General features: G+C 39.5%; 1 protein-coding gene and 1 long non-coding RNA gene across 2 annotated transcripts; one reads left to right on the top strand and one right to left on the bottom strand.

Annotated features, from left to right (window-relative positions):
- Positions 1 to 3,859: 3,859 nt before the first annotated feature.
- On the bottom strand, positions 3,860 to 4,483 carry LOC129743559 (uncharacterized). The gene is made up of 4 exons (XR_008736614.1): positions 4,388 to 4,483; positions 4,185 to 4,333; positions 4,047 to 4,109; positions 3,860 to 3,979 (listed from the first exon to the last, which is right to left on the bottom strand). It is a non-coding gene; the product is annotated as an uncharacterized LOC129743559 (long non-coding RNA).
- Positions 4,484 to 13,253: 8,770 nt separating this feature from the next.
- LOC129743335 (uncharacterized protein K02A2.6-like) lies at positions 13,254 to 16,702 on the top strand. Its single transcript, XM_055735318.1, has 4 exons — positions 13,254 to 13,895; positions 13,961 to 15,697; positions 16,229 to 16,510; positions 16,571 to 16,702. Exons 1-4 carry the CDS (start codon positions 13,254 to 13,256, stop codon positions 16,700 to 16,702), a joined length of 2,793 nt encoding a protein of 930 aa, XP_055591293.1.
- Positions 16,703 to 23,008: the final 6,306 nt, after the last annotated feature.

Here is a 23,008-nt window from a genome sequence, read left to right as displayed (position 1 = left end):
TGAAGTGCTTGAAGCCAATGCCACTCTACAGATAGTGAAGAAATGATCCGGTAGAACATCCCCCAGCTTGAGCCACTAGCGTTGACCGCAAAAGGAGGAAATAATGCAATGGTTTCATTACGAACCTTTTGGAGTGTTTCTTCCGGCACCACCTATCTTCGTTATAGAAAGTGACGCTGGAAAAGTTTGGTAAGTCGGTTTAAATCGTTGCCAAGACTGAATTTCAGTAACAAGTGCAATACTTAAAAGAGATTTACAAATCTTGAAAAACATTTTTTTAAGAGTTTTGTTTCTTACTTAAATCTGATTCTGAAATTTGTGATTTAAATTTAAATTCGAAATCGTTATATGAATTCTTAAAACTAGCGCTGAAATCATTAATCAAAATCTCATTTCTGAATCTGAATTTTTTAAAATGTCTCCTTTGCTTGCAGCTCTCACATCTGAAACGGGAGAAACACTGGAATTACTGGAGGGCCTCCATCGTGTGCCAAGAGCAAAGGACTAATACAAATTTTAGGTGCTCACCCACAATCTTTTTTCGGGTAGATTGCCAAAGAAAAAAACATCAACGGAGCTGACCGACAAATTGCTTGTTTCTCGAACCAAAGGCCTTTATCTTCCAGCATAACCTGCCTGAAAAAAATCGGCAATGGATTGTTCGGGTTCATTGTTGGAAATGACGCTGAAAAAATCGGCGTTCGAAACCGCTGTTAAGGTATTTAATGATCTGAATTTCAGTAACAACCTTTTTATAAAATGCATTCAAAGAATTATAAAATACAATAAAGTTATTTTCAATTCCTTTCTTTTATTACCTATAGGTTGCTAAAATTATTTCTTGTTTTTAGGAATATTATTCCTGATTGGTCGTGCTTTCAATTAAAAGTTTATCAGGTTAATAAAGCACAACTAATTATGAATAAAATTTCTTCATACAAGTTATAACTTTAGCAAAATATTCCAATAAATAAAATCATTAATTATTCATTGTAAACCATGAAATTTTACGGTTAAAACAATGATTTTATACCATAGAAATACCTTGATTTCCATCTTCATTGAAACAATCGAAATAAACGGATTTTCATGGTTTTATTATGAAAAAGTGGAAGCTGTTTTAACCATGAACTTCATATTTTTGAGCTTCCGAATGTATGGGAAATCGCTATTTTTTTCATGGTCACGCTGCATAACAATACCCCTTTTTCATGGTTATTTTCGTCAAAACGATGAAATGTATGGTCGTAAACTATGAACTTCAATGTGTATTCATGGTATCGTGGATCGTAAAAGTCATGGTGTAAACCATCAAGTTCATGGTATTGTGATTATGAACTTCATGATTTTTTCACGGTGCAATTCTATTCGGGGAACCTAGCTGGAGTATGAAATTCGTCTAAATGTTGAATACACCGCAGACACCAGATACCCAGACTGATCAGTGGCGGTTGAACCTATATAACTAAAAAACGCCCAGAATCATACGCCATCTGACGGGGCATCGTGAAACCATTGTGCTTCATCAAGAAAAAAAATACACTTGATAATTATCAAGCCAAATGAAAACTATCTTGATTTAATCACCTATCAGTATTTGAAACTCTATCTAAAAAATTTTCAATGTCTTCAATGTTAAATTGTTTACTCTAATTTACTGTATCATAAAAAGAGGTGAATGTTATACAAACAATGACTGTTGATCGATTTAGATGAAAAAATAATACAAACGTTACGTTATACCGGTAATTTTGGGATTCAGTTTTGATTTCGAATTCTATCTGGCTGAGTGACAGTATGAAAATTATAATGTCTGAAAATTATAAACAATTCATTGAGTTCGGAATTGTTCGTCTTAATCTCAATGGTTGATTTATTGTTTACTGCGTCCAAAAAACAAACTACATAGAACTCCTTGAAAAACGTGAGTTCCAATTTATCTTAACTGTTTCTGAGCTCGTACCTATAGATAGGTTCGAGGACATTCTGGTTGGATTGATTAGAACAATTGTTTAGACAATTTAAAAAAAAAACAGAATAATGAACGTAGAGAATATATTGATTAATTAACTTTAATCCTATTTGGCGCTGGAAGTGTTCGTGATATAATGCTGGTTCACTTAAACTTATAATTTTTTGGAAAAATAACTCCAGAAACGACCGTGTTTGTCGCCTGGTTATTTTCCTTGGTCATTTGTACACGCCCAACAAGTGTGCGTGAGAAATGTCAAAAACAACTGTATTGGCCTTTTTGGCATAGTACTGAACTTAAGGAAAATTTACCTTAAAAGCGATCATTTTTTAGACTATTTTTCCTATCCTAATCCGTTCACGAGAGCAAGTGTGCGCGATGAATGTCAACAGAAAATCTTTTATTCAAAAATTAATTGTTGAAAAGCAAGGGCAAATATGCACTGAATTTAGAACATTTCAAAATATCTGTTTCAAATCCATTTCTCTTTGCTTCCAAAAATTTTTCACCATTGACGTTTAACCACATTCTTTGAATAGAAGTTTTATTCAAACCATATTCTGAAAGTAATTAGTTTACAAAATGAATCCACTTTTCAATAAATTATAACTTTAAATAAGGTCATTTTAATTTTTGTCCCGTAAATAAGCAATAATTTCGCTGTAGCTAAACTTATTAACCGAATTCAATGCTTTTCCACACCACCAAAACGAATTTTGAATGGTAAAAGAACTTGACTGTCTTGATGCAAACGAAGTTCATTTTAATTTTCTTGTCGTTGCATGAAATGTCAAATAGCGTATGTCGGTGTGAGTGAATTCATTTAATGTTTTGATTTGGGTGTGACGAATTCACGTACGTTTTTTTGTACCCATTGATAAAATCATTTACACGTGCGATATCCAGAAAATGGTTCGAAAAAAAACAATGAAAAATATCAATAGAACAGGAAAAGCTAAGCTATTCTAAACAGATTCGGATGGTTGAGACTGTTTCTCAAGAATCATCATTATGTCAACCAACGCACTTTGTTTCAAATTGTACTAAATTTGCGGGAAAAGGTTTACAAAATGCATTATCTCGAAGTCCAAAATATTGTTTCGAACACAGCCTCGTCCAGTGGGCGGTAAAAGGGCTCGTTCAGTATCCTAGTTTTGTTAGATATTTTGGAAAGCAGACATTTCTCGAATAAGACTAAATTTCTCATGGAAACGAAAGTTTTAGGATTTATTGGAGAAAAAAGTAAATAAAAATCTGACACTGTTTTTTTTTTTGCTGTAGATGGTGACTCATTTGAATATTTCGTTGTTTCGAATTAAAATCAGTTTCTTCCGTTAACAAAACATTACTTAACAAATTTTGTAAATATCACCTCTACTTTTGTTTTATTCAGTTTTTGTAAACCTATGCGGCGGTTCGGCTAGGTGAAGGGGTTTGAGAAACTCTAACTGAAACAGATTGTCCAACAAAACTTTGTAAGAATCTCGTCCATTCAATTGATTTAACAGTTCTAAACAGGTCAGCAACATAATCCAGAGCTCCATTCAATGTACTGTCGTTTTGCAATATACAATTAGTGGAATGTTTTTACCATCTCATTTGTCCACCGAAAATAATTTTCACTTAAAATGTAAGTGACCTCTGGAGTGAATTTGCGCCATTTGTGAATTCATTTGAATTTTAAGTGACCGTCAAGTGATATTCACTTAAGTGACTGGTCAAGTGAATTTCAAGTGAGTGACGAAGTGAATTCTAAGTGAGCCTGAAGTGAATATGAAATGTATGCTCAGGTCTATTAAATCTTTGAGTAATAGTGATTTTAAGATGAAATTTCGGAATATAAATTATCAATAAACTTCGTTTAATCAAAACAATTATTTATTTATTTGCGAATTCGATAAAATACATTGTTTTTTCACAAATTTATTGATGGGTTCAAATTAAAATTTTGGCTTGAAATACTCATCTACTTTTTCGATTTTTTCCCAAAATTTAGGTTGATTTTTTCTGAAAATAAAAAAAAATAAATTAATAATGTTTCGAGGTTTTATTTTCATGATATGTACCTACTTACTTTTATTTGCACTGTTCTTGAAAATTTCAGAATAAAAATACCATCGGGAAGCATTTCCGAAACCTGTTTTGAAGGACAGAAAGAAAAATAAACATTAAATTGAAATATTTTGATTATTGAAAATTTATCACATCTTACATCCAACAAAGATTTCCCACCATGGCCAATTTATTCATAGTTGCTCTGTAGAAGTTACAACTTCTGCCGATTCATATTTTGGCCCCTCATTCGGATGAATAGTTGCACTACGACGTATTATCCGCCTCACAGGATATTTTTCTCGGGCTCTGGAAGTATATAATTGTTATGAAACTTATAAATTACATTTTTTCTGCACCTACCAGCTCATACACAATTCTGTTATGTTTCCATAATAAAAACAATCTTTCACAACATGGCTGTCATTCGCTACCTGTACATTCATTTCAATTTTAAGTGACCGGTCAAGTGAATTTGACAATTAAGTGACGGGTCAAGTGAATTTTAAGTGAGAATGTAATGAAATTGAAGTGAGCGGCGAAGTAAGGGGATTTTCAGAGGAATTTCAAGTGACAGTCACTTGAAACTTATGTGATGAGTAAGTGAACATTGATTCGGTCACTTGAAACATAAGTGACGGGTAAGTGAAATCTACATGAGCCACTTGAAATGAAGAAATTCACTGAACTCCCACTTTTAAGTGAAACGTCAAGTGAATTTTAAGTGTGATTTTGGGTTCAGTGTCGTTTTCTCAACTATTCCTAGATCATTTTATAACTATTTACAAATGATTGTGTCATTACAATATTTTTCTGCTCGGGAAACTTGAACTTACTCTTTACGGAGGTTCTGGGGCTTAGCAAAATCTTGCAGTTGAATGTGATCTTCACAAATAAAACAATTGTTAGGCAGCTTAATTTCCGCAATTCTTCTTATGAATTGAGAATGTGTGGTTTTCAACAACACTGGACATGTCATAAAATGGTTATTTTTCAGCCACAACGTAATAAGGAAGTGGAGCGGAAATCTCAAGTTTTTATTTAGTTTTCATTTCTGCGTCAGCCGATGTATTTGTAAGCTTTATGGTTGAATTCTTTAACCACATTTGGTTAATGTGCTCTATATAATTCAAAAATGGTTCTTTTGTGGTTCATGAAATATATCGTGTAATTTTTTCTATCAAAAGTAGGTAATCAAAAACGACCGTGTTTATTGCTGAATGTAAAATAACAAATAGCACAATGCGAATGTGTGTGTCATATATCGGGATTTTTCCTTTTGTGTATGTGGCCGTTAGTTTCACGATAACCCGTAGATAGCGCTGCGGAACAAGCGCCAAAATCAGCCTTAAGTGGTCAGTCTGGGTATCTGGTGTCTGCGAATACACCCTTTGCTTTGTACTGTATGTCTCATATGTGTGAGTGAGATGGAGATAAAATTTCCCCTATTACATATATGGTTATCGCTATAGGAGTGAGTGAATAGCTTCCCATTTTACAGGTTTTGCATCTAGACCGTTTGCTTTGTTGTGGAGTAAAGGGTGTATAAAACAATTTGTGTGAGGATAATGTCATTTTATGGCTCTTTTTTTTTATCCTTTGATCAAACTGCATTATAAATCTAACGAAAACTGATAGACTAAAAACGGTTTTTGTGTTAAGTAGAGCTCATATTGGGCTATTTGAATCCACTACTGTCTTTTATACCCTTTTCACATGTTGGTGCTGAATTGTTGTATGAGGTTACACGGAAAGTAATAAAAAGGTAAAATTTACCGAGATAGCAAGGTGAACGCTCGTGAGAGCCAAAAAGGTAACTTCTACCTCTACGAAGTGAAACTCACCTCACAGCGAGATAAAATTTACCTTAATCGAGGTTGGAAAAAAGGTTCAATTCACCGAGAAAAAAGGTGAATCTAGCTAGGTTTTAATTCTATATTTAGCAGTTCAAGTTTTTGATTTTGATAGTCAAAAACATGTTCAGGAAGCATTTAAAACAAAGAACGTTGGTGGTGCACGAAGTACACGTTTATCAATATGGCGGAATACATCAGTAGTTCATTTAACTTCGTAATTTCAATATCAAATATCTCAAAAGATAATTTTAAAAGTAACAAATTTGTATTATAAAATAGTTACAGACGCACAAGTTCATCATGTGTGTCGTGACGGGATTTGCTCAAATTGAAGAGCAAAGCGATTTGCGTGCGTCGTCAATAAGAATCTCCTATAAACTGAAGATGAAGGGTTTACCGATCTATTTTCGTTACGCGAGAGATTTATCGTTTTTTTCTGACGTTTACTTTTTCTCTCTCAAATTCTAATGCCATATTCGTTTTCATCTGGTGGAAAGATGGTAGTGCACCAACTGCTGTCATCTTCATATAAAAAAAACGCTTTGACAGCACTTGGTGCACTACCGGTGCACCACCAGGATGAAAACGAATATGGCATAACGCTCTTTTTTTCCACCGTTTTTACACGCTTCGCAGAGATATTGTTATTAAACAATGTTTTCAATCTGAATCACATGCATATATTTTAATTATTGAAATTGTCCATTTCATAACGATTATAATTTATTCACTACCGATACTATACACTACAATGTGCAGTAGCGTATTTAAGTGGAAAGGGATTTTTCGGCTATAGAACAAGCATTCATGAATTAAGACGAATCAATGGCATACGACGGATCTGGGTGATCTTTCCCAAGTAAATTTAACAATCTTTACAAATATGTACAGTTTCTTTGGCTAAAAAATATTGAGAAAATTGACAATTTATGAAAAAAAAAAACCTTTCAAAAAGTCGTCACGTCACGTTGGAAAGTGTCTTAGATGAATATCTACAATCTGATACAGAATTCTGAATCTAAAATATGAAACTGAAATCTGAATCTGAACTATGAAACAACTTATTTTTGTCTGGAATTGCAAATAAAACCAGAAGCCTACGTCGAGCTGGAACATCGACTATTATTTCAATTGACTCAGTCACTTTAGATGACTGATTTTTTTTTCTTTTTCTCAAGGGATTTGGAGCGACAATGGCTTATTCATCCCGAAGTAGGTTGTTTCACGTATTGTTTTTTGCTCTGTTTGTAATTTTTTTTTTCTGTTTGTAAATTTTTTTGTGTTTATTTTATTTTTTTTATTTTATTTTTTTGTGAGGGGGGTGGAGTGGGGGTGGGTTATATTTGGTTAAGGAGTTTGGACTTTTTTAGGAAGCTTATGAGTTTTTTTTTCTTCTTCGGGACAGCAGGAAAGGATTTGGCGTAAGGAGGTTGCGAGAGAACAGGAAAGTCTATGGGGTTGATATTGAAGGCAGGAGGTTAATGATGGCCCACCTCCACTCCCCCGTACATGGGATTTGGGCTAGTTATCTTATTAGATATTTTACAGTCTTTAGCCATATGTCAGTTCATTTTCCATCACTTTATTCACTTTTAACTTTCCCATGTACGTCCATCTTGATTTTTTTTACTGTTCGTGCTACTACTGTCTTTGTTTCAACTTTTGAACAGGGACCATCTGGGATAAGGGTTATTTTGGGAAAAGTCCCGCCCACACACATATAAGTCCAAGAAAGGGTTTTACCGCGCCCCAAATCGCGTTGCTTTTGTAAAGGTGTCATATGCGGCCCAGAGACGTATGTTCAGTTGATCATCATCACCAGGTAACTGAATTACACACATTTAGAACACGTACTTATAAACTTATTCTAGTTTTCACAAACGTCAAACACTTATTCTTAAATCTAGCTAGGACTTGTTCATTTTTAATTTCACTCGGTAAACTATTGAACATTTTCACACCACGGTAGAACAGAGAGTTTTGTGACGAAGCCAGGAGGAATGAGGCCGATCTTATTTCATTCGAAAAACGGGTTTCATAGCGATGCAGATCCGTACCTCTTATTATCCATTGTTGGAGATATTCGGGAGCGATGCCTTTGGTTATTTTGAATATAAGGAGCATTGTGAGGAATGTGACACGTTGTCGAACAGATAGCCATTGTAATGTATCTAACATGATGCGGACAGGAGTTCTTTTATTACAGCGCAGAATCAATCTCATCACTTTGTTTTGCAGTTTTTGCAGTCTGATCATTTGTTTTTCATTGGCGAAACATATAATTGATGGACAAAACTCAAAATGAGGTGATATCAAGGCTTTGTACAAGTATATCAAGCTCCATTGCGACAAGTCTTTTCGCAGGCGGCAGAGGATTCCATATTTTCGAGCGATTTTTTTAACGGTATAGTCGATGTGTTTATCAAAATTGATTTTGTTGTCTACTATAACACCCAGGTACTTTATTTCAGCAACCATTTCTAGGCGAGTGCCATCAATTTGGACATTGAACGAATCACAGTTGGCATTTCTGTTGGACACAACCATACATTTAGTCTTTGACACATTTAACTTAAGTCTTTTGAAGTTCAACCACTTACTTAAACTTAAAAGATCACAGTTCAGTTTATATGTAGCAGCACTATCATCATCATCACAGTTTATAAATATCACAGTGTCATCAGCAAAAAGATTTATATCACAGTATTTGAGCATTCTCTTCAAGTCGTTAATGTATAAAATAAACAGAATCGGACCTAACACACTACCTTGAGGCACGCCCACTTTGGTTGGAGGTTGGAGGTGAGGATATGTTTAACTGTTATTGGTAATTGAAAGAATGGGCAGTTGGGAGGATCTTCTTTGGTGATAAGATAGGCTTGTGTGAGTCGGGTATGCCCGATTCGAAGTCTGGTGAGGGCTCTTCTCTCGATAATATTGGGTCTGTCTTGCCATTTTTTGGTGGTGTTTTTCACCTCTCGGAGCTTGCTTGATAGGGTGGCAGTCCAATTGCTGCCCCATGAATGGCAGATTCGGTTTTTCAGATGGAGCATGGCGTCGGACTGGGGGATGGAGTTGATTGTTGGTGGTAAACTGGTACCAGCAGAAGCCAGGCGGTCGGCTGCTTCATTGCCTGGGATCCCGCAGTGTCCAGGTACACAACAGAGGGTGATATTTTTGCTAGGGGCAATTTCGGAGATAGAATATGCCCATGTATGTTGAAGATTTCCAGTAGCTATAGCTGTTGACACACTAGCTGAGTCGGAAAAGATGATGGAGTGGGGGCTTGATCGTTCAACTGCATCGAGTAAAGCATAGGCTTCTGCACTGAAGACAGTGCACATCTTAGGTAGGCCGTGGCTCCTGTTGTTGACACCCTCGTGTATGCCACAACTAAAGAAACCATAGTAAACAGGCTTTACTAGAGGCTCGTTAGCCACAACCAACGTTGCCCCTGTTGTCTTTGGACCCGTCGGTGTATATGTGAGGTAGGGCAAGATATTTGTTTTGGATGAGTTGGAGAAAATTAGGGAGGACTATTGCTGGGGGATTTCCCGCTTTGATTTGTTGCTTGAGGGGGAGGTCAACTTTGGGAATGGAATCATTCCAGTGTCGGATCTTGGGTCCAAGTCTCGGACAGATGTTGGGGAGAGGGTCACCGGTTAGTTTAATTAGCAGATCATTGGTTCTTTTAACCATTAGTGAGTTGTTGGATCGACTGTTTTACATGGTGCTTAGGGCCTTTGATGACAGGTGTTTGGCTATGAGATACTGGAAGGGTAGTTGGCCACTTTCGGCCATTAGGGAGGGTATGGGACTGGTCCGGAAGGCTGAGCTGATAAGGCGTACACACTCATTGTATATTGACTCAAGTCTGAAACACGCTTCTTCCAGTTCTCGGCTGATAAATCCAAGGCCGTACAGAATGGAGGGGATCAGCCAACCATGCAGGAAACGGAAAAGGGAGTCGCGGTGTGCGGAACTGGTTTTGTTGGTTAGTATTTTGAGGATGTTAATTTTGTTGGTGGAGTTTTTTCTTATTTTGTTGAAATGACATCTAAAATTGAGCCGATCATCTACCCAGACTCCTAGAAGGCGAAAGGAGTGAACAAGAGGGATGGTTTGACTCAGCATAGTGAGGGGGAGGAGTTTTCGAAGTTTTCTTCGATTTGGCCGAAGATGAAGTAGTTTGGATTTTGCTGGGGAGAATTGAAAACCAACAGTAGGAGCCCAATCTTCGACTAGGTGTACGGCAGATTGAAGTCTTCTGCGGGCTAGGATGGGGAAAGGGGAAGTGGAAATGAGGAGTATATCGTCGGCGTAGGTTAGGGTGGTTATATAGTTGGGAATGGTTTGAAAAGGGTGTTTATTGCAATGAGGAACAGGGTGGGGGTAATCACGGAGCCTTGGGGGACCCCGCCATGGATGGGTTTCATTTGAGAGCGTACTCCGTTAATGAGTACTTGGATACGTCTGTTCGTGAAAAAAATGTTGATGTAGTGTAACAGGCGTCCACCTATATTCCATTTGACCAGTTGGTTGATAATGGCAATGCGATCAACACGTTCGAAGGCCTTAGAAAGGTCTAGGGAGAGACATTCGATGTGGTGGTGTTGGTTCAAGTGGGTGTCAAAGAGAATTTCTAAGTCATCAAAATAGTCGTCTGTTGACTTTCCGTCCCGGAAGGCATACTGCCGGGGGTCAAGGAGCTGTTGTTTTTCTAAAATGGTGTGCAGGCGCCGGTTGACAATTCTCTCCATTATCTTGCCTGAGCAATCCAGGAGGGTGATAGGTCGGTAGTTGTCAATAATTTGGGGGTTCTGGTTGGGTTTCTGGATGGGAATGACCAGTCCCACCTTCCAGCTATCAGGGTCTGTCCAAATTTTGTTTAGTATTTCGAAAAATGTTAGTTTTCCTGATAGGGACAGGTTTTTAAGACATACATAGATAGCCGATGTCGTCTGGGCCAGCAGAGAGTCCCTTGACTTTTCGTAGGGCGAACTCAAGTTCGTCTAGGGAGAGACGACAATTATAGTCGGAGTTCTGATGTGATGGGGAGGGAAGGGGGAGGCGGACAGAATTGGAGGGGGTGGAGATCTTGGAAAAGTGGTCGCAGAATGAATCGGCAAGCATGGTGGGATCGTTGATGTACTGGTTGTTGAGCAGAATGTGGAATGCATCTCTGCGACAGCCGCCGTTAAGAACCTTTATTTTGGACCATAGAACAGAGGAGGGGTTGTTGGGGTTTATTTGCTCAGTGAATTCTTGCCAACATTTAGTTTTGGCGTCTCTAATAATTTGTCTGGTCTGGGATCGGGCGATTTTAAATTCGTTAAGGGCGGCGAGCTTTAGAGAGCCGTCAGTGATGCTTTTTTTAAGGCGCGCAACTTTTTTCGGCGGTTCTTCATCGCATCTCTCACTTCGGGACCCCACCATGGGACGGTGGAACGCCCGGGAATGCCACTGGTTCGGGGGATGGATAGAGAAGCTGCTTCGGATAAGATTTCGGTAAAAGATGTTATTGATGTTGGTTTTTTGACGGAGATGAGACTGTCTACAGAGAGTTGGTACTCGGGCCAGTTGGCTTCATCGTACTTATATCTGGGTCGGGTTAAAACTTTGGGAGTGGGGTGTTGTAGTTTGATTAGGATTGGTAGATGATCACTTTCATGACAGTCGTCTATTACCTCCCAGCTGAACCTTGGTCCTAGCTCCCATGAGACAAGGGATAGGTCCAAGGCGGACATGTTGCCAGTGGCAGGGTCAATACGGGTAGGCTGACAGCTGTTCAGGATTGTTAAATTTTGGGTGATAGCAAGATTCTCCAGGTAGGCTCCTTTGTAGGAGGTGTGGGAGCTTCCCCAAAAGGTGGAGTGTGCATTGGGGTCGGTCATTATTATTATGGGTGAAGGTAGTTGTGGGAAGAGATTTTCAAGTTTGTCGACAAAGTCCTGATAGGGCATTTGAGGGGGGATGTGTAATGAGACAGTGGTTATTTCGAGTGAGGCTTGGAGGCGAGCGCATACCACATTAAGATCGGTATTGATGTTCAATAGCTGATGGGGGATGTTGTTTTTAATGGCAAGTCCGGCCCCTTGGCGGGTGTTAGAATATGAGACAGTGTATAGTTGGTGTGGTACTCTCCGTTGAGCGTGTGTGTCGGGCAGCTAATAAGAGTAACAGATATACAGAGTAACATAAAATGAACTGACCGTGTGTGAACACAATTCGACAACGTGTTTGTAATAATTGGCTCCTGGAATAAATATTAATTTGTTGTGCAATTACGTGCGTTATTTATAAGCGGGTTATCACAGTGGCGACGAGGATCGGTCTCCTCCATAACACGTTCCATTGGAAAACAAATCCGGAACAATTTGAGAAAAAAAAGTGTTGAGGTTATTTTGATGTAAGTATTTAAAAAAAAAAAAGAAGAAGAAGAAGAGGAAAGAATAAGGAAGACGGTTCTAAAGCCGCAGGTCGTGGACCAATAAGCCGGGAAAGGCAAAGACCAGGTAAAGGTCATAGGCCGGGAAAGGCCAAAGGCCGGAAAAGGGCCGAGACCGGAAGAGGCCAAAGGTCGGAAAAGACCAGGAACAAGTAAAAATTTAGAAAAGCAAAGGTCAGTTTCGATCTACAGTCGGATAAGGCAAAGCCAAATCTGGACAATATTTTCAGTAGAAAAAAATTATGTGGTTCACGAATTGCGGAACTTTAGAACGGTCTTCGTCATGGAAGCTCGAATTTTAAAACGGATTATTTATTTTTAGAATCCAGAATGGATCGGTGGGATATTTCCCAGTTTCTATTCAAGTCCCTACCACAACATGAAATCCGCGGACAATGGATTAGATGGAAGAGGCATTTCGAATATGTAGTGGCCTCCACGGGTGAAAATGACAAGTATAAGCTGAAAAATTTCTTGTTGGCAAGAGCAGGGCCGGACGTTCAGGAAGTTTTCTCCACAATCCCGGAACCTAATTTGGCTCAAGATGCTGATGATTTGATCGACCCATACGGTCGGAACGGAACGGAACTCTTTCTGGACCTTAATGCCGTCAGAGGGAGAAGAGCTTGATAAGTTTATGCTTCGGGCCCGTGAACTGGCGCAAAAATGTAACTTCGGAAAAACCGAACAAGAGAGTCGTGAGATAAGCGTGATGGATAAAATAACGTTACTTGCACCGTCTGATTTGAAAGAAAAACTTCTTCAAAGGGATTTATCAACATTAGATGAAATGTTTAAAGTAGTAGCTTCCCATCAATCCGTGAAATACCAAGCAAGTAGAATGATTTCCACGGGGCCATCAGGGTTTTCAGCGGCTGGGCCTTCCGGTTGGTCAAATGCTAATGCTAATGTAAGTGTCAACAAAATGTATGCCAACAACCCCGATCAATGTACTCGTTGTGGAAAACAAAACCACTCACAAGCTGACGACGAATGCCCTGCACGAACCCAGAAATGCAAGAAATGCGGATTAATCGGTCATTGGGCTCTGCAGTGTAAAACTGCTCCTGGTAAGTACAGGAGACAAATCCAAAATTCTACTCGAATACCGAATTACCGGAAACCAACCAACCGAGTAAGGCGGATTTCTACCGAAAACGAAGAAAAACCAACCAGTTTCATATTTGCTATTGGAGATGGAGATGAATACGTATGGGTGAAGATCGGTGGTGTTGTAACACAAATGCTAATTGATTCCGGCAGCAAGAAAAACATAATCGATAATCAATCATGGGAGCAGATGAAAAAACAAGGTGTTGTTGTACGAAATGCAACAAAGGATGTTGATCAACGTTTTCGAGGCTACGGAAACAATGCTGAGCCACTACAAGTGATCGGCATGTTTGACGCAACGGTAGAGGTACAAAACAGCGATAGGCCGGTACAAAGCGAGGCTAGATTCTATGTAATCATGGATGGAAATCAACCTCTTCTTGGAAAGGAAACTGCTCGTCAAATAAATGTCCTCCGTTTGGGTTTACCAGAACAGCAGAATAACATCTTCAAGGTAAGAGATACTTTTTTATTCTTTTGTTATTTGGGAATTGAAACTAATATTTATTCATATCCAAGATATCAACGAAAACTCCTTTCCCAAAAATGAAAGGTATTAAGCTACGAATTCCTATTGACGCGTCGGTTACTCCAGTAGTACAGCATGCTAGACGACCGCCTATAGCACTCCTTAGTCGAATTGAAGACAAGTTAAAACACCTTGAAAATGCGGATATAATAGAAAGGGTAAACGGCTATAGCGATTGGCTCTCACCACTTGTAGTTATTGTCAAAGACAACGGTGACTTGCGACTGTGTGTTGACATGCGTTTAGCCAACAAGGCTATCAAACGTGAATATCATTTGATGCCAACTATCGATGACTTCTTACCACGATTGAAAACCGCTAAATATTTTTCCCGTCTTGATATCAAGGATGCATTCCATCAAGTAGAACTTGATGAATCTTCACGATCGATAACGACTTTCATAACCCATCTCGGCATGTTCAGGTACAAACGATTGATGTTCGGGATTTCATGTGCACCTGAGATGTACCAGAAGATCTTAGAGCAGTTGCTAGCTTCCTGCGACAACTGTATTAATTATATTGATGATATTGTTGTACATGGGGCCGATGAAGATGAGCATAATCGGTGCTTGAAAAAGGTCCTAGATGTATTGAAATCAAGTGATGTTTTGTTGAATACTAGCAAATGCCAGTTTAAAGTAACTGAACTGTCGTTTCTGGGACATCATATCTCGATCAAAGGAGTCCTACCGGCAGAGAGTAAAGTTGACGCAATAAAGCAATTTAGAAAGCCGAACGACGTAGAAGAACTCAGAAGTTTTCTAGGCCTCGTGACGTACGTTGGACGGTTTTTACCGGATTTGGGAACAGTAGCGACACCTCTTAGAGCATTAACACATCAGGGATCAGATTTCGTGTGGACAGTTAGTCAGGAAAAAGCCTTCCAGAGTCTGAAAAACATGATTTCAGATGTACATCATCTTAAATTTTTCGACAATTCCTTGCGTACTAGAGTTGTGGCTGATGCATCACCGGTAGCACTTGGGGCAGTGCTCCTACAATTTCAAGACAATGACAATACCATTCCGAGAGTGATTTGCTACGCCAGTCGTAGTTTGACAGCTACAGAGCAGCGCTACTGTCAAACAGAGAAGGAAGCTCTATCTCTCGTGTGGTCAGTAGAGCGTTTTTCTCAATACTTGATTGGGCGCATATTCGAGCTGGAAACAGACCACAAACCTTTAGAGGCAATATTTGCCCCTACATCCCGCCCATGTCCAAGAATTGAACGTTGGGTGCTTCGCCTGCAGTCATTTACATTTAATGTAAAATATCGCAAAGGAAAAGCTAACATCGCCGACCCTTTATCCCGACTACCAATTCTGAAAAATCAGCAAGACGGGGTAGAAAAGGGTGACGATAAGTTCCTAGTTCTTGCTATTCTGGAATCCACCGCTATCGACGTGGGAGAAGTAGAAGAAGCTTCAATCGTAGACAGTGAGTTGACGGCCGTTCGTGAATGCCTCCGCAGTGGTGTATGGGGCAAACCCGAAATTCGAGCATATGAAGCTTTCCAGCAAGAATTAGGTATGGTGGGTGAACTCGTTGTGAGAGGAAACAAACTTGTTATACCGATAGCGCTTCGAAAGAGATTTTTACAACTCGGTCATGAGGGTCACCCTGGAGAATCTAGCATGAAAAAAAGATTGCGGGATAGAGTATGGTGGCCAGGAATGGACAGGGAAATATCGAAATTTGTAGCTAGCTGTGAAGGATGTCAACTTGTAGGTCTACCTCAGAAACCTGAGCCCATGCACCGTAGGGCTTTACCGTCTCAGCCGTGGTCGGACGTCGCTATCGACTTCTTGGGCCCTTTGCCGAGTGGCGAATATCTTTTTGTCATTGTCGATTATTATAGTCGATATCAAGAGGTCGAAATAATGATGAAAATAACTGCAAAGGAAACAGTAACCAGGTTGAATAAAATATTCACTAGATTAGGGTTTCCAAGAACCATTACTTTAGACAATGCTAGACAGTTTTTGAGTTTCGAATTTGGTGATTATTGCAAGGCGAATGGAATACATCTCAACTTCACAATTCCGTATTGGCCTCAACAAAACGGCGAAGTAGAACGCCAAAATCGGTCTCTACTCAAACGTTTACAAATAAGCTACGGGTTAAAGAGAGATTGGCGCCATGATCTAGAAGAGTATCTTGTCATGTACTATTCTACTCCGCATTCGGTCACAGGAAAGACACCAACAGAGTTATTAATGGGACACACTATTAGGACTAAAATTCCATCTTTGAAGGATGTCGAAACAGCTCTTCCTAATGAAGAATTTGCAGACCGAGATCAACACCAAAAATATCACAGCGCCCAACGGGAAAATGAGCGCAGACAAGCTACTCAATCTACGATTGGAGTAGGAGATAAAGTCCTTATGCGAAATCTCACGCCAGACAATAAATTGTGCCCTCGTTTTAATCCGAATGAATACACTGTCATGAATAAAACGGGATCACGGTTAACTATACAGAATCCGGAAGATGGACGTAGCTACGATCGGAATGCAGCACACGTCAAACGTGTAGTACGAACATTTGAAGATACATCTCATTAATTTATCAGTACTAAATCTTCTTCTTTACAGGAAATTCCCGAGCCTAGGATTGAAACGTCATCTGATGCCATGCCAACTGAGGAAAACCCAGCGCCACCTCTAAAGCGATCTCGCCGTCCTCCCGTGCGATTGGAAGACTATGTCCTAGATGACGAGTTTTGAAGTCTTGAGAAAAAACGAGATGTGGTAGGGTAAATGATCTTGAGCGGAACTAAATGGCTCAATTCGACGCAACTCGAAACAGTTGATCAAGCGGTATGGCTGTGGGTTATAACCGAGCAAAAAAATTTTTAGTTCAGCGGATAGATCTTGGTTTCTGCTTTCTAATGATGATTTTTAGAATATTTTAGAGTAAATCCTAATAACTCTACAGCTGTTTTACTGGAGTAAGAATTCTGATCTTGAGCGGAACCACGCTGATCTTGAGCGGAACTAAAATATTATCTTGAGCGGAACCATTTTCTTCTTTCAACATCTTTAATAGCTCACATTCCCAATACTTGTGTAACTGTGAAACTTCAATTAAATTTCATCTTTGAAGATTTTAAAGTTAAAAAATTAATGTTTTTACGTAAAAAAAGAAACTTAGCGTTCCAAAGTTGTTCTCGAAATATCCGTTCAAATTTAATGCTTGCTTAACCTGCGTTTCGGGGAAATTTTACTTGTAATTTATGTTGACCGATTTTTATGATATTGAATTCATTGTGTAGGTTATTTTTTCTAGTTTCTAAATATTTTTAAAAGAAGTGAATATGTTCTACTAGGTTGTCTGTAGTTGGCTCCGAATGAAAAAAGTTCCAAAAAACAATTTAATTTTTAAATTGCTTATAATTTCTGACAACTTTGCAGTATTTGGGTGCTTTTTTAATTTCTGGAATTGTTAAGAATACATCTATCTAATGATGTATGAATATGTGGGGGTCTAATGAATTTTTTGACCGCTATTCTGGATTTCCCGGTAGAAAAAAAATCTAACTCAAAACAAAGACATCCAATTTTGTCTTTGCATCGCTGTATCTCATTTCTTAATGAATTGATATTTCAAACTTCAATTTTAGTTCTTTCTCGTTAATTTGATTAACATTTTCAAAGAATATATTTGGTCTCTCAAAAATTTCAGTTCCTCAGTATATTGTAATTATGCGCTTCGGGTCATATTGACCCGAACGACTTTTGAAAGTAACGACAGAGTCAGAAATACATAAGAAGATGCCTTAAATTACAGATTTTGCAAAAAAAAACTGTACATTGCTCTTAATCAACGTTTTTGAGAAAAAAAATCTGATTTTTTGTCATTCCCTTAATTCCTTTAATTTCATTGGAAACTCATGATAATGGAAAATGGATCATTTTTAAATTTTAGTTGGGAAAAATCAGTTTACGTTGAAAATCTTTTCATACTTTTCTAATTCAAAGTAAGAAACCTAAATTAAATATTGACCAAAAAAATATAATTATGGAAATCCGATTAAAGTTCAAAAATTGTGTGAAATCTGTGATGAAAGTTTCCTCAAAATTCTGTGAAAAACAGATTTTTCTGTAATTTCGGCAATCTTGCTCTTGTAAATTCCAGTTTCTTATGAATCAAGATAAAATTTATTTATATTTAAAATTTATGGAAACATTAATTATTTAGCTTAATTGATAAAACAATCATTTTTCAAACCGACTTCCAGTTCGAGCTCAAGTGTAAAATCAAACACAAGGGAATTGGATAGTGTTTCAATACCGGGCCACCAATCGAATCGTGGAGTATTATAAAATAGCTAACCCGGTGTGCTTTGCTACACTTTGTAAAACTGAAGGAATGTGTGTTAAAAACAATTTAAATTTTTGTTTATTAGGTAGTATATCGTTTTCAATTGGAATTTGAACATATAAAACCACCTCTTTAAATGAAAGCTACTTCTTAAAGTACGAATAGTAACGGCAATGAAGATTGATTCTTATTCTGAAATAATGACTTGATTTGATTGGCTTCATTAGTTCTCGAATTATACCAAAAATATGTATGAAAGCCTTCCTCCTCCTTCCCGTCGTCCCTCTGAAAGAAAGAATCAAAAACATATTTCTTGTACCCCCAAAAATTAAGCTTTTTGTGTGCCTAGTTTGGTACGCTATGACACCAATTAATTAATTTTTGTTCTATTCGAATTTAATTTTACATCTTTTCTTTCCCTAAAGCTGATATAATAAGGAAATAAAAGGTGCTGCATATATTCAGGGGTAAAAAACGCGTGTGAGACATTAGGCATAAGACAGCGCACCTAGCGGTATATTTCGGAAGCTAGTAGTTCCGCTCAAGATCAAAGATGGTTCCACTCAAGATCATATTTTACTTTTAAAAACTACGCGATTTATTGATATTTTGATGGAAAACTTGTTACAAAAACCCGAATAATGCTTCTTTAAGAATTTTTCTACCATTTTAGTCATTAAGAATTAGTTTATAACGGCCAAGGGTTACATAAATTGACGTTCAAAGTCAGCGTAGATTGATGAAAATTGCAGCAAAAATGCGTATGTTTTTAAATCTTCTAATAACATTATTTCAGTTAATAGACTTTAGCAAAAATGTTAATGCTTGTATGAAAAGGTTTTGAAAAAGTGTTTTTTCAACATTTTGATAAGATTCATAAACAATCATTGCCTATATCTTAGGAAAAATAAATGGTTCCGCTCAAGATCAGATTTCGACTAGTTCCGCTCAAGATCATTTACCCTACTCTCCGTTGAGCGTGTGTGTCGGGCAGCTAATAAGAGTAACAGATATACAGAGTAACATAAAATGAACTGACCGTGTGTGAACACAATTCGACAACGTGTTTGTAATAATTGGCTCCTGGAATAAATATTAATTTGTTGTGCAATTACGTGCGTTATTTATAAGCGGGTTATCACAGTTGGTAACCTCGAATGAGGTTGGTGGGTATTGTACTGTTGCTAAGGATATCCTGTATAGCAAGGACTAGGGGGGAAAAATCCTTAATAATTATAATCATTTGGATTTCTGGGAGCCTACAAACAAGGGTTCGGGTGTTCCACTGTATTGCAAAGTTGGTGGACTTTTTCTGGGTTGGGGGATTGTTGCTCCTCTTACCGTGGGGCTTTCTATTATTTGTAGTATTATTGTTGTGTGGGTGGCTATTTGGATTTGAATTGGCCATTTATAAAAGGTAGGGAATGTGGTATATGAGTAAGAGGGGTTATTTAAAAGTGGAGAAAGGACTTACCGTTTGGATGAAGGGGTGGGTGGGGGTTTACCTGCCAATTTTGGGGGTCGGGCCTCGGGGGGTTGGTTCTTTTGGCGGCTCACCTTCGTCATTTGGAGCTGTTCTGTCGACTACGTTTCGGGGTTGAAGTGTAGCACTGGATGTTGAGGGTCATCGTTTGACGTTCGGAGTCGGATTGGGAGTCTTCGGAATCGGATACTTCGGATTCTTGGGAGGTGGGGGAGTTGCCCACCAAGGTGGATTGGTTGTCGTCTTCCTTGGCTTGTTGTTTCAGCTGTTCTTTCAGTTGGGAGACCAGGAGCTCAAGTTCGGCGATTCGGAGGTCCTTGTCGATGTTGGAAGCTTGGGCGGGCAGGGCAGTTCCCGGATGATTGTTGATTTGTTGGCGGAACATTTTCGTTGCTTCGGAATGATTGATGCCAAAGTCAACCTTCAGCCGGACAGTGGATTGTTCTTGTTTGAAAAGGGGGCAGGAACGATTCATTGCTGAATGGTTACCTCCGCAGTTGGCGCAGTGTGGGGGGTTTGGGCATTCATCATGTGGGCTTGATTCTCCAGAATCGATGCAGATTTGGGTGTTGGGGCATCGGTTCTTAGAGTGCCCAAACTTTCCGCATCGGTAGCACATGAGCGGCCGGGGGTAATACGGTCTGGTGGCCACTCGAAGGAATCCGTAATAAATATGCGGGGGAGGAACAGAGCCTTGGAGTGTGAGGACCACGGAGTTGGTGGGGGTGGTTTTTTCTCCTGTTTTCTTTAAGAAACGGAAAACTTTCGTTACACCTTGATCAGCTAGGGATTGTTGAAGTTCTTCGTCACTAAGCCCTTCAACGCTGCTACAAGTGACGACGCAGTGACACGAACTCAGAGTTGGGTGTTGTTCAATTGTGATTGGAGTTCCATCAATGAGGCGAATGAGCTTCATCAGTTTCGCAGCTTGGGTCGGATTGCGAACTTTGAGAAGGTAATTGGAACCGCCATCGATTGGATTACCTCCTTCGATTTTACCAACGAACTGCTCAATTGAGGTGGAGATAATAAATGGGTTCTTTGGTAACTTGGAAGGGCTGTTCGGTTTCAAACGAAGGAAGATTATTTCCCCGTGTTCACCGCGGGGATCAATATTGGAGGTTTATGGCCATAGATCGAACTACCAAGAGAAGACTACTGGTACAGTTAACAGGTTTATTAAGACTAACTTTTACTTGAACTGATCGTTTCTTAAATAGCTAAATTTACAGGTAACTATGGTAATTTCAGTTGTTTATTATTTTCCCGATTGCTCAGTTTTCCACCGCTATCTCCAACACTCCTCCTCGATGGAAGTACTGAGGCTGCTTCTCGGAATTGCTTCAGTTTTGTTGCTTGTAGGGGCTTCGTTAACATATCTGCGATCATCTCTCCAGTCGGGCAGTAGGTTGTGTTGATGGTTCCATTTTGCTGCATTTCCCGGACGAAATGATGTTTGGTTTCGATATGCTTGGAGCGACGACCAATACCAGGGGCTATCAGTTGTTTGATGCAGGATTGATTGTCCTCCTTCACGTTCAGCGGTAAGTCCACCTTGACAGCAAAATCACCCAGCAAGCGCAATAGCCAGGCAATTTCTTGGCAACATTCAGCCAAAGCGACGTATTCTGCTTCCGTACTGCTCAAAGTCACACAAGATTGTTTCTTCGAGCACCAAAAAATTGTTCCGCCACCCAATTGGACCAGGAATCCAGATGTTGATTTTCGATCCTTGGAATCACCTGCCCAATCAGCGTCGACGTACACAATCAGCGGTTGAGTTGTTGTTCCCAATAACAACTCGTGATCGATGGTGAAGTGCAAATATCGCAGGATCCGTTTCGCTTCAACCCAATCGGCTTGTGTTGGACAGCTCACTTTCCGCCCAAGAATGGATACACAAACAGCTATGTCTGGGCGGGTGTTGACGGCCACGTAGAGTAAACCACCAATCAGACTGGCGTAGTCACGGTTGTTCGGCAGTTTACTACTCTCCTCCTTGGTTTGCTGATGGCCGGGATCCAACGGTATCTTCGACTGCTTGGCGTTGTCCAAATTGAACCTCTTCAGCAACTTGGAAATGTATCGACTCTGATTCAGCGCAATACCATCCTCGTGTCTACAAATTTCAATGCCCAAGAAATGTCGTAGATCTCCTAGTGACGTGACAACAAACGATTTATTTAATTCATACAAAATTTCAGCATACTCCTCCTCGGACGGACAGGCCACAACGATGTCATCCACATAAATCGCCAGATACGTGCCACCACGGAAATAGAGGCAGCTGTCGTTGGTTGATTGTTGGAAATGCATCTTCTTCAAGGCTGCATCGAAGGTTTGGTTCCAAACTCTGGCCGATTGTTTCAAACCATACAGACTTCGTCGTAAGCGGCAAACCGTTCCATCTCGATTATTTGGCAGACCAGCAGGGATTCTCATGTAGATAGTTTCGCTCAATTCGCCATTCAAATATGCCGTCTTCACATCGGCATGCTTGAGGATCATTTTTCGCTGAAAGGCAATGGTAAGAAGGATTCGTAATGTTACCTGTTTTACCACCGGAGCGAAAACTTCGTCGTAATCCGTGCCAAATTTCTGTGTAAAGCCTTGGGCAACGAGTCGGGCTTTATATCGTACCACATTTCCGGCCTCGTCTTCTTTCCGCTTGAAAATCCACTTCGAGCCGATAACGTTGACACCAGCTGGCTGATCGACTATATCCCAAGTTTGATGCTGCTGCAATGACTGTAGCTCGTCGTTGATTGCTGCCAACCACAACTCCTTTTCTGGACCACATACTGCTTCGTTGAACGTTCTTGGTTCCGGGATTTGCTTGGAAACCAAATTCGTATACTCGCTGTACCTCACTGGCCTCACTCCTTTCGTGGATCTTTCGGACCTCCGGATTTGGATTGGGGATTGCAGCTCCTCACTGCTGATATAATCGAGGCTGCTATCCAAAGGCTCCTCCTCAATCAATGTAGACTCTGGATCCAACTCAGTTTCGGTCTGCAAGGATTCTGGATTTTCGGTTTCTTTTTCTTGATTCGGTGCCAGTGGAGAGAAATATTCCACTATCTGCGACGGTTGAGCCAACTTAATTCCGGAAACACTGTTCAGGAAACGAGCATCACGACTGACAACGAATTTATCAGTCACAGGATCGATGAACCGATAGGCTTTGTGTTGATCGGAGTAGCCTACCAATATCATTTTCGTTGCT

The sequence above is a fragment of the Uranotaenia lowii genome, chromosome 2, assembly GCF_029784155.1.
Source record: "Uranotaenia lowii strain MFRU-FL chromosome 2, ASM2978415v1, whole genome shotgun sequence".
Lineage (NCBI taxonomy): Eukaryota > Metazoa > Arthropoda > Insecta > Diptera > Culicidae > Uranotaenia > Uranotaenia lowii.
This window is presented reverse-complemented; position numbering and strand designations above follow the sequence as displayed.

Bases quoted from the DNA above. Each gene is read 5' to 3' on its own strand.
- LOC129743335 (XM_055735318.1), top strand. From the start codon at position 13,254: ATGTATGCCAACAACCCCGATCAATGTACTCGTTGTGGAAAACAAAAC. The intron at 13,896-13,960 runs GTAAGAGATACT...TTCATATCCAAG, and splicing joins AGCAGAATAACATCTTCAAG to ATATCAACGAAAACTCCTTT. The intron at 16,511-16,570 runs GTACGAACATTT...TCTTCTTTACAG, and splicing joins CAGCACACGTCAAACGTGTA to GAAATTCCCGAGCCTAGGAT.